We start from the raw sequence: 11,431 nt of genomic DNA on the forward strand, positions 1-11,431 counted from the left end.
GGGGTAAGAGCTGGATGACGCACTGGTCGTGATTCTGAGGTCAAATCAGTTTTATGAGATGATTCCGCTACTTTTGGACGTAACTTGTGAAAATTTAGCTAATTCAGTTGAAATCCAGGCTGTGTGAGGGAGGAGAGAGAAGAAAGAAGTTAGCAGACAAATACATATTCTATCTTTGTTGTCTGGGAGGGAGGAGCATCATTTCTCAAATCAAGGCATGAATCCGATTTTCCCAAGCTGCACATGACGTCTCTCCTTGCACAGAAACAAGAACACATCACATGTCACTTTATTTGTTTTATTTTCCTGCTGCGTCAGGGGATTGAAGACAGAAAGATTGAAAGCCAAACTCTAATCGTGCAGGAATCGCTTTTCCCTGGACGCACTTTATCTGCATCAGAAGATTTCTTTTATTGTTCTTTCCAGTTGGGGTTTCATCTGCTGCTTTTGTCTCTGCTTCATCTTTCCTCATATTTTCTGTCGGATATGTTTGACTTCTCTGGAATGCCACTCTTTTCTTCAAACATGATCACCACAGCTGATCAGAACACCGCGTCCTCCACTTGAGTCTGGACGTTCTAGAGCAGAAAGCGGACGTCTCTTTTTCGGGCACTCGGTTTCCGAATCCCTCTTGAATGGCCTTGTAACACAAATGGTCGATAACATGCAATAATACAGTATATGACTGTAAAATAAATGCTCCTATGAGTTAAATGTCTTCTGTCTTTGGTGTGTGAAGGATGAGGAAGTGCACAGTGCAGTGCGGTGGCCCCACAGCTCGTCCGCAGCGGCCAGCTTATCAGGCGGCTTCATATCTCTGTATCACCCTCTCGCTGAGTATTGAGCCAGGGAAACGTGGCTCAGCGATCAACCAACCTGCTCCATTGATTAACAGCGTTTCTCTCATTCCTGGCCAAGACATTGGCTTCCCCCAACATGTGTTGTTTGTTTGAGGAGAAACAACAAGGAGCGGCAGGCTTGTGTTTGTGTGCTTATGGTACGTTTGCTCTGAGGAGAGGGTTCACTTCCAGCTGAGCCACTCTGCATTTAAAGCTAGCAGCCAAATGCTTCTCATATGGAGAGGGGCTCTAAAAAAAATCCCTTCGCAGTTTGAATGCAAGTATCTCAGTGTTCGCCTGCTGGGCCGGATCTTCCTATTGGCTCAAAATGTTGGCCCCTGTTGTACCCTGAAGTAAATTCTTTCCTCGAAGCATTTATACCCCCGTAACCTCCTCATCACAAACACACATGCACAAACTGTACACTTTGGGATTTTGCATCCCAGTGGGTGTGTGGACTATTCAAACAACCTGACTCCCGGATTTAAAACGCCATTTAAAACCCTTTGAATGCTGTTAAAGCTTGTTTTATTTTCCAGTGTTACGACAAGGTCAGTTTGCACCAACAGCTGATGAGCGATCAATAGCAGATTTGAATTTAAAGAGCCGTGGCCCCAGGGCGGTCAGTCGCCGGTGCATGGTGTTACCACAGGGGGGGCTAAGCCCAAGGGCTCAACAGAGACCTATATCCTTCCACACACACCCCACCTCCCAAAGCTTGGTTAACACTCAAGACCATGATTAATTCATGGTGGATTACAGTCTGGAGGCAGGGGAGAAAACTGGGATGCCATACAGTCCTAACTGCACGCAAAGGGTTAGGGAGATAAAGCTTCCTCCGGATTCATGCCACAATCCCACTGCCCGACTCATTTCCCTACAAGTATGAATAATTTTCTCTTGCTTCCTGCAAAAGATCACGCCTCGGTGTTTGGCCGTCTTGATTATTATTACGGCTATGTTCACCGAAGTAAGTTCGGAGAAGTCCCTCCCAGCCGCCGGGCCGCACTGCGAGAACAGTCAGCTGCAGGGAATAATAATGTAGGAGCGGGCTAATAAAAGCATAACAAGCAGCACAGCCGTGGTCACGGCAATTTCATCATTGTCCTTCACAGTTGCCCAGCTAACCGCTTGTGATAAGCTGACGAGCTCGGGTAACTGAATGGAAGAATTTGAGGCCCGAGCCAGTGCAGATGGGGACAGAACATGGAAAGTGGTGCCTGCATAACTTGTGAATTCACTCCCCCTTGTGTCGGCTGGAGCCAGCCGGTCCAATGAGTGTCTTCGTGACAGGAGGAAAAGTTAAATCAACAGATTTCTTCTTATTTTTCAGACCCTTATTCCATTTGTCTACTAATTATTGTTCACGACATCAGGGCCTTGTGCAACCCTGCAGCTGGGAAAAAAAGATTGACATTACAAAACTCAATCTGTAAAGCATAAAGCATGTTTCTACAGCTCAGCTAAAAGCCTTTTTTCCTTTTCTGTGTCTTTTTTGTCACTTTCCACTAACTGCCGTTTCAAAGTTTCCGAATCCTTTTAATCAGAATTGACAAATGTTTACCTGTCACCGTGTCGGCAAAAGCCAATTATTTCCCACTCCAAGTGAATGGAAAATGAGACGCGGAGACAAAAAAGCGTTCATTATGACATGAGTGACACTGGCCTGATAAGTGCCTCACAGAGAGAGTCCTGTGATGTACGGCTGTGCTGACACTGCCTGATGCATGAACACACTGTGACGTAATGCACCGCAGGGCCACTGCTCCAAAGAAACTGTGTTGAAGAAAATCATAAGCATATTTTCTAGTTTTATTAGAAACACATCTTGTCAACATGTTGTATTTATACAGTGAATGGTCTAATATGCACTGGAGGTCACATAAGCTTAGGTTTATTGGAACATTAAAAGACATATCATGAGGGCTCGATATTCAAAGAGATGTAGCAGCTACTAGCTGCATATTTGACCATCAATTTTTAATAGTTTTTCTCCTTTGAAGACACAAAAATAAAACCTGTCTAAGTATGTTGTATTAACAATTTTATGAATGTATCGTCAGAAGACTAAAAAATTAAGAAGTCAATTACTCCTTTTAACACTTACATTTTGTCTCAACACATTCTGCAGATAATGGTGCAAAGCACTTTAACAGTGTTTGTGCAATTTTTTTTTTATTATTTGGCAAATGTCTACTTTACTTATGTTTTTTATTCTTTTTGAACCGTTTTTGTAAACAACATCTTGTACAAACTAGCACAGTGAACCACAACCCCAGCAAATGTGTTTTTATCTCCATACAATATAAATGAAATCAATACAAAAGTTTGGTTGGTTGCTTGGAACATTTTTATATGGATCAAGAGGTTCTAAAACATGGTTTTCGAGACTTCTGGACTCCTGAATTAAATAGGTTACGTAAACAGTTGACTGTTCTAAGTCCCACATTTAGAACCCCAGTAGAAGATTTTTAGAAGGTAGACTTCATTTCAACATTTCAAGTTCGCTTCCATTTTAAATAAAGGGTTTGCAATCCAGAGAGGGTTTTACTGTTTGCCTTTTGAAGGCGGCCTTCTTCAGATTTGGTGGAAATTGTGAAATCAAGAAAAAAAAAGGAGAAAACAAATAGTCCACACAGGGGAAAAGAAGAAAAAATGTCATTTCCTCTGGCCTTCAGAAACATAGTCTCAAAAAGGTTGAGTGTCAATATGGCAGAGCCTTGAGAGGCAAAGAGGTCTGAGGAGCTTCTGAATAAATACAAGGGATGTGTCTAGTGCCTCGAACATAGTCTGAATGCTGCTCAGCCTTCCTACAGTGCCAGGTCAGCACACAACCAATCCTCAGCCCCTTCATTCTGTCTCTCTGTAAAGCTATTGAAGTCTTTGACAGTAGCTAATGATGTTTTCGTGTTCAGAACATACCAGGAGATTTCGAAAAGGGTTGTTTTCTACCCCACCTTTGAGGGTTGCGGGGGTTTGGTCGTTTTGCTGGGCCACTGACAGCATCAGGAGGGGTGACAGGGTGCCCCACGGGTCCGAGGACAGAGGGCAGAATCGGGGGCTGTTCAGCAGTCTCGCACATTTTTTTGTAATTGTTTTTTGTTCGGCTTTTTATATTATTACTTTTTTGTAAGTCCAGTTTTGGATGCAGGGAGGTGGGCAAAAGAAGCAACTGAAACACCCAAACACAACACTGAAGACAATGTTCTTGAGCATGATTTAAATGCCAGATAAGCTTTCCCCACAAATAAGACCAACAAATCGTGAGGGGAGATAAATAAATAAATATGAAAACTGCCCCCCCTCCCCTAAAAAAAAAAGCAAGATTCAATGGTGTTGCCCTAACCCTGTTGATATCCAATTCCCTGTTCTCGATTCCAGCCCCCCATCAACACCCTCCATTACCGAATCTCTCGCCAGTAAAGTCTGCTCTCTGAAAAAGCTACCACACAGTGCCCTCGTTCATTTCCGAGGGCGGGTGGGACAGGTGGTTGCTGTATCCGCTGCCGTTCAGCGACAGTGAGGTAAAGGGTGGACTGGGGCCGAACACCTCAGAGGAGAGGCCGTGCAGGGCCCCCGGGATTCCGGGCTCGGGGCTCGGAGAGTCCCCTGGGTGGTGGGACATGATGTCGGAGAAGCGCTGCACCTCGCTGGAGGGGTGGTGGCCCGGCAGAGGGTGGTCCATACCTCCGAGGGGGGTGCCCGTGGGGCCTGAGGAGGGCACGAAGGGGAGATCGACCGGGGTCTGGGCCTGCGACGACGGAGGCCCCTGTGGAAAGAAGTCATAATTCCCTCCTGGGCCGTAGTACTCGCTTTGATAATCTGTAGATCCAAGAGACGAAGAAGAATGACAAAAAAAATCAACGTTAGCTAAGAGAACAATGGGTTTGCATAAAAAAATCCAGAGACGTTGAGGAATTCATTCAATATACATAGCTGGATTTGTATCAGTGAGGGAGAAAGACCCTCGCCGTGCTACATTAGTCACAGTGCACGTTACACTTAAATCAAAACTGCAATTGGGTGGGGAGAACAACGTGGCCACAAAATTAATTAAAGTGGGGGCCATTTCATCAGCAGTTCTACCTACTGAGACAGAGCTTTTCTTTTTTTTAAGTTCAGCAGAATATTATTAGACGTTTTGCTTCAACAGAAAAGACAAAGGCCTGAGCACAAATGAAATTCTATGAAAATTATCATATATTCCAAGGCACTTGAAGGCAGAGCGTGGTATCAAGTCGCTCAAATGTGAAGTAACTTCACTTCAACTTAACTCAGTGAATGAGGTGACGCACACTGACTAACATCTCTTCTCACTGTGTTTTTAAAAGAACCTTCTGGATGAATATCCAAAGCTGCCATAATAACTGTAAGCTACACATTTGATATATATATATATATATATATATATATATATATATATATATATTATTGTGGTTTGGATTTTAAATTATCGTGTGCTTTTAGTGAAAGAAGCTCAGGAATGAAACCATATGCAGGCGGAGTATTTCCTTGAGAGTGTGTCTTTATGCGACAATAACAAAAACCTAAATCATACTTATTCAACATCTTAGCTGATGATGAGATGGAAAAATGTTTTTGCTCAGAGGAAATACGGAATCATGCAAATATGAATTAAAAAAGAATTTAACAAAACGTTTTCCAAAACCAGTGATAATAAATTGAATAGTGTGAAAAAGGGTAAAAAGGGTTACAATAGGCTACATTATACATATATAGTGTAAAACAATGTTTATATAAGGCCTATATTACACATATACATAATGTTGACATGAACTACAAAAATATGAGACACATTTTCTTTCTTTGATCAAATGAGCTAAACTGTAAACATACCTCCATAGTAGGAGAAGGGCCCGTTGGGGATGAGCTCCCCGGGCTCCAGCCGGTCCACCAGCGTCCTCATCCGCCTCGGGCTGCGGAAGAACGCGTGCCTCCTGGCGCCCAGCGCGCTCAGCTGCTTCATGCGTCTTTCTTTGGACCGTCGGTTCTGGAACCAGACCTGGACACACACACACACACACATGTGGGTCAACTCCTGATACTCCTAGTCGAAATACGCAGTATGCTGCTGATGGCGCCATTTTGATTGCACGTCAATGTTTGTTTTTTTTTCGTGGGAGGTGAGAGGAGGGGGGGGGGGGGTGATGGAGAAAAACAATGTTGGAATAAAAATGAAAGAAAAACCTAAATAAATTCGCGCTGCTATTTTTGTGACTAAGCAGGTGAACGCGGCTGTGCAAACCCGACCCCGTTGAAAAGAATGTGTAATTAGGTGTCTTATTTACCTGGACCACATTTGGCTCCTCGCTGGAGTAAACAACCGCGCGCTCTGTGTGTTTTGCGGCGCGCGTGATGAGCCGGTGCCTTTAACCCGCGACGCTCCGCGGTGGAGGCGATCGCGCCCAATTATCTTTACAGGAGCGAGCATCACATCTAACCTCCCTAATGGTCCTTTAACCCTCCATTTACCCCGACTGGAGGCTGGAGCAGCGGGGGTTTAAAATCTCCAATTAATACTTAATAGGAGGGTTGTTTCCAATATATTACCAGGCTCTTGGAGGTTATCATTTCCTAATCTATAGGCCGGAATCCTTTAATTACGCTCTTTCCTTTCCCCCCCTCGTGCTCATACATATTAGATAGTCTACCTATCCGTGCGTCGGCACTCTCACTTTATCGCTATAAATCAGTTATGTTAAACCGTTTTTTACCTTGGCTCTGCCCCACAGTTTTATCTACATCATCCCCATCTCCAGAAAAAAGGGAAAGAGAAACCCGTCCGCGCGATAAAGATGCAAAAAGGCTATATTTTTCCCTGCGAATGTGTGAAAGGAGTTTTTTAACACTTTTTTTTTAGAACTCGCCAAAAGATAAACTAAAGGTGCCCTTCAATCAAAATCAGTGGTCATAATGATGAGAATTGGATAATGACAAAGGTGCGTCAGTGGTCTGTGCTGCTCCTTGTTTAACTCATCGCAGGGCCTGTTGTAATTCAGAGGTGTGAGGAGACCGTCCGAGGACCCTTGAAACCGATTTCTGCCTGTTCCACTTGGCTGAGCTGCTCTCAGCGTGGCTAAATGTGCGCGCAAAACGTGATGGCAGCGCTGTGCCAGGACTCCCAGCGCTCCCAGCAGTCCGGCGCCAGTTGGCGACTCTGCCTCGTCCCGGGCGCCAAGAATTCCCACAAAAAAAAGGGCCCATATAAATTACCCGTCTCCAAATCAGCCTCGTCGCTCAGCCCAATCGTTTGGCTTAATGAAATCAATGTGACGGCGCAGTTTTGGAAGGAAGAGGCCTCTTTTAAAGGGGGGCGAAAGATTCGAGAGGGGGAGGTGAGGGGACGGGATGGGACGGATGGATGGGTGGTGGGGGAGGTGGAGCCTCTCTGATGGGATAAGGCCTGCGCGGTCGTGGCAGTCTGGCATCTTGGCAGGGACATTTCTTTTTTTTCTCTCCTATAAAATATAAGCTGTTACATCACACCTTTTAATGGGTGCGTGACACCCTATAAAATAAAATAAAATGAAAAAGGCGCGGAACCACCTCCCCAACCTCTGAGTGTCTGAATTTTATCTCCATAATAGATTTTTTCAAGATTTACTATCAAATCATGTAGTAGCTTATGTCGTGGGGCAGACGTTCCCCCCTTTGAGAGAGAGTCCGATTTGCCATTAAATACGTGCTATTAAATAAATATGTATTTACTGGTAAATCAATGGATGAACTTAAAGTCAAATAGATGAGCCCAGGGTGGACGCTCCGTGCAGCCGTGTCTTTACCTGGATGACCCTCATGTTGAGGCCGGTCTCCTGGGCCAGCTGCTCCCTGATGTGTCGGGTGGGTTTGGGGGTGGCCGCGAACGCCGCCTTCAGCGTCTCCAGCTGCTTGGCCTTGATGGTGGTCCGCGGGCCGCGCCGCTTGCCGCCGAGGTTCTGGTCGTCGTTCTCGTTGTTCACCGTCTCCTTGTCGGACAGCGCCGCGATCTCCGTGTCCTTTAGCACCACGTCGTCCTGTAGCTGGTCTTGAGAGTCCGGTGATAAACTCGGGTCGCTGCATGCCGTTACTGCAGAAATATGAAATATGGCGATCAGAGCAGTGGAATTCATCCTCATTCGACTCTGAACTATGACCTCAGGTCCGCGATTATACATTAATACGAAGTAAATAATATTTTCTGAAATGTTCATTTTGGCTCCAGGCATTGGAACAGCACTTATGCGTGCACATAGCATTCATTTTGCAAATTAAAAAACAGCTTATTTGTGCGCATTTCTTTTTTACTCTGCTAAAATCCCTACATTTTACACCTATTGTGGATCCAACCCATGCAGCACATTTACATCACAGAGCAGCATCTCTAGAGCGCTCAGACAGAGGAACGGCCTGAAGTGGACATATTACGCATTAGGGAGCAGAATGATCTATATGTTTTTTTTTTGTCGGGCTCTGCTCTCAGAATGCCGTCTGAGTCCTGGTCATGGAAATGATGAAGCCACTGTGGGGCTGAACACATCACATCCATCACAATTTATTCCGCCTTGTGCTCACACAAACACACGCACACAGACACGCGCGCACGCACTCGCAGGGTTTCCTCCGTACCTGAGAGGAGGCTGGCGTCCTTTCCATTGCTGTTACTTATATAGTCTTCTTTGCAAACGAATTTGTTCTCGTCTATGATGTAGAGCTCCTCGCCGGTGGAGAGCTGCTTATTGCACATCATGCAGGTGAAGCAGTTGAGGTGAAAAACTTTGCTCCGGGCCCTCCGGACCAGGTCGTTCGGAGAGATGCCCTGCGAGCAACCGCTGCACTTGGTGCCAAACCGCCTGCGGGAGAAGAGGGGGCCAGGGTTATTATTATTATCATAAAATATGTATTTACATTATATTTGTTTCACAAATGAACCCATTTGGATTAAAAAAAAACCTAATCATCCTCAGGTCAGGTTTGGAGATAAGGCGGAGATTGTGGGAAGGAATTATCCGCCTTTTGTCGAAAATAGACGCTGATTAACATTATTTTTTACAGTTTTCGTGCAGGCCTGAAATTAACCAAATCATTTATAACAGAGTCTAGACACTTGATTCCTGATGCTTTTGTTAAACCATTTAAAAATATGGTGTCCACACTTAAACTGTAAATCTTTTTATCTATTATATAATATTCAGAGCATAAATATCCACAGTGAAAAAGAACAGGTCACCACCAGATATTCATGGTGTTGACTAAAAGAAAGCAGCTTATTTTCAAACTTCAAAACAGGAATTTAAAAAAGCCTTTTTAAACGTTATGCAATGCACAAAATCAAGAATGAAACTACAATACTAAAATATTAATAATAATAATGATGAAAATAATAATAATAATGACACTAAAAATAATAACAATAATAATAATTTAAAACCTGTTTTTGTATGGTTTGGTCATCCTGGTAAAATATGTTCATTATTTTATTTATCATATATAATTTTGTGCATGAACTCTATCGATTTTTTTCCTATATTTCCTTCTACATTTCCGTGTCCACACTTTCCTGCACGCGGACGCTCAGTGAACTCGCGGGCTCAGCAGGTTGGCTGTGGAATAATAAATTACGGCCGTGCCATTGACTTCCCCGTTAAACAATGTGTATTGAGCGGCGTGCACCGCTTGTTGACCGCACGTCTGTGATTGCATTGTCTGCGGACTTGATCTTTTCAGCTAGTTTACTATTCAAATCCACTTATCACGTCCCCCTCAGTCGGACTGAGCAAACACACCGGGCAGCGGCTCCTCTGGCCGGGGTTTGATCCTGTGCGTCCCCCACCAGCACCACCACCACCTCCACTACCCCACCCGGACTCCCTGCGTGCTGCAAAAAGAAACACGCCGAACTGTGATTTCCTCGATTTCCTAACACCCCCCCCACCCCGCTGAGAGCGAGTGCACACGCGTTTAATGTGGCCGCCTCTCTTTTGTTGTTGTTTTGCATGAGAATTCAAATTAACAAGCTTTTAATTACTCGCTCTTAATCAAGGCTTGTCACCTGCAAGTCCTCACTCACGCCTACAGGCACGGACCGCTCACTCTGTTCACTTACTCAGAGCAAAACTAAATGAACTGAAGAGTTCACTGTAAACACTGGATGCAGCCTGGAGTTTTTTTTTTCACAATTTGTTATATCTACTCCTAAGATCTTGTTAATCAAAACTAACAATTTTTTTCAAACTAAAAATGTTTTAAGGGATGTCCCTTATTTTATTTTAACATTCTCTGAATTAAACTATTATTAAATATGCCTTGTTTTTTTCCCCAGGTTATTGTTGAGCAATACAACTCATGTAAAAGTTGTACATTATATTTAGGATCATTATGATAAGCACTGTATCCACAAAAACTATTTAATATTACGAAATAAAAAATTGATACGGTTTCCTTCTATTCTAAGGATTGTGTCTTCGAGTCTATGCTCTTGTTTTCAGCTGCTCTTTATATTTCTCGATAATAAAAAAAACAATTATTAAAGGTTTGTGTGTGTTAGCCTGCTGCTCGCTGTCCACTTAGACCACACACATAAATACACAGAATCACTGTTGTGGAGTTTGTCTGCCACCTTCTCAGCGCTTACCTAAAGAAATCATTCTTGCAGTACAGTCTCCCCTCTCGTGAAAAGCATTTCTCAGTTAAATTACATTTGCACTCGCAGCACTGCACGCATTTGACGTGCCAGGCTCTGTCCAGCACGTTGAGCAGAAAGCGGTCCAGGATAGGCCTCTCGCAGCCGGCGCAGTGGACCATGGCTTTGGCTGGTCTGGGCTACAACCCCGCAGATGAAGCGCACAGACACAAAACCAAATCAACAGCGCAGGCCGAGCATTGACCGGGTATCTGCTTCCTCCCTCCCTGGTTCGCCTGGAGCTCCCCGGGTCAATGAGCGCGGAGGAGCCAGTCGATCAGGTGTCACCACAGATTTCTCCCTGCATGCGTAAAAAAGGCTCGAGCGTCCAAAGCGAAGATGAAGAAGAAAAAATACAAAACACACACGAATGGATGGAAGCGGCGTCCTCTCCCTCTCGTGTGGAAAAGCCAAAAAGCAAACGAGGTGAAGAAAATAAATCAGTCCCTTGTTGCATCCGGAGCAAAACGCACAATTTGGCCAAAAATGCAGATCTCAACGCAGGGAGCAGCAGGTCGGCTCAGACGAGGAGAGCGGAGCCAGGTCGGTTGCTGTCCCGGCGCTCTTCACTGGGATGCATCGGCCGAGGAGAAGAGCGTCGCTTGCCAGTCACTGCTGGAAGAGGCGTCTAGTAAAATTCTTTTAGGGCAGAGCTGTCACACAACAAGACACGCACGCCTATAAATAATTCAGTGTACTTTGACATGGCACCGTATCCACTGTCCACAACCCGGCGAGAAACAAAATCCCACACCCCCAAAAAAGATTCAAACAACACGGGAGTGTGCTTCCCCAATCGGTGTTTCGGATGATCCGGGATGTTCAGCTTGTGTCGGTGGGAAGATGCTGCTTTGCGCCGGCGGCTCCGGTGGTAGTAGGCGTGTATGCTGGGATGCCCAAAGTCTCCAGTATC

The 11,431-nt window shown here is 44.7% G+C and overlaps 1 protein-coding gene across 1 annotated transcript; it reads right to left on the minus strand.

Moving 5' to 3' along the window:
• Nucleotides 1-2,675: 2,675 nt before the first annotated feature.
• Nucleotides 2,676-11,372, minus strand: lhx1a (LIM homeobox 1a). The gene is made up of 5 exons (XM_062386175.1): nucleotides 10,471-11,372; nucleotides 8,466-8,689; nucleotides 7,643-7,926; nucleotides 5,697-5,862; nucleotides 2,676-4,661 (listed from the first exon to the last, which is right to left on the minus strand). Exons 1-5 carry the CDS (start codon nucleotides 10,638-10,640, stop codon nucleotides 4,282-4,284), a joined length of 1,224 nt encoding a protein of 407 aa, XP_062242159.1. The 5' UTR covers nucleotides 10,641-11,372; the 3' UTR covers nucleotides 2,676-4,281.
• Nucleotides 11,373-11,431: the final 59 nt, after the last annotated feature.

This window comes from Platichthys flesus, chromosome 4 (assembly GCF_949316205.1).
Source record: "Platichthys flesus chromosome 4, fPlaFle2.1, whole genome shotgun sequence".
Lineage (NCBI taxonomy): Eukaryota > Metazoa > Chordata > Actinopteri > Pleuronectiformes > Pleuronectidae > Platichthys > Platichthys flesus.

Excerpts from the sequence above, each read along its gene's own strand:
- lhx1a (XM_062386175.1), bottom strand. The coding sequence starts at position 10,640 with ATGGTCCACTGCGCCGGCTGCGAGAGGCCTATCCTGGACCGCTTTCTG. Across the intron at positions 8,690-10,470 it reads TGCAAGAATGATTTCTTTAG|GCGGTTTGGCACCAAGTGCA; the intron begins GTAAGCGCTGAG and ends CTTCTCCCGCAG. Across the intron at positions 5,863-7,642 it reads TCAACATGAGGGTCATCCAG|GTCTGGTTCCAGAACCGACG; the intron begins GTAAAGACACGG and ends GTGTGTGTCCAG.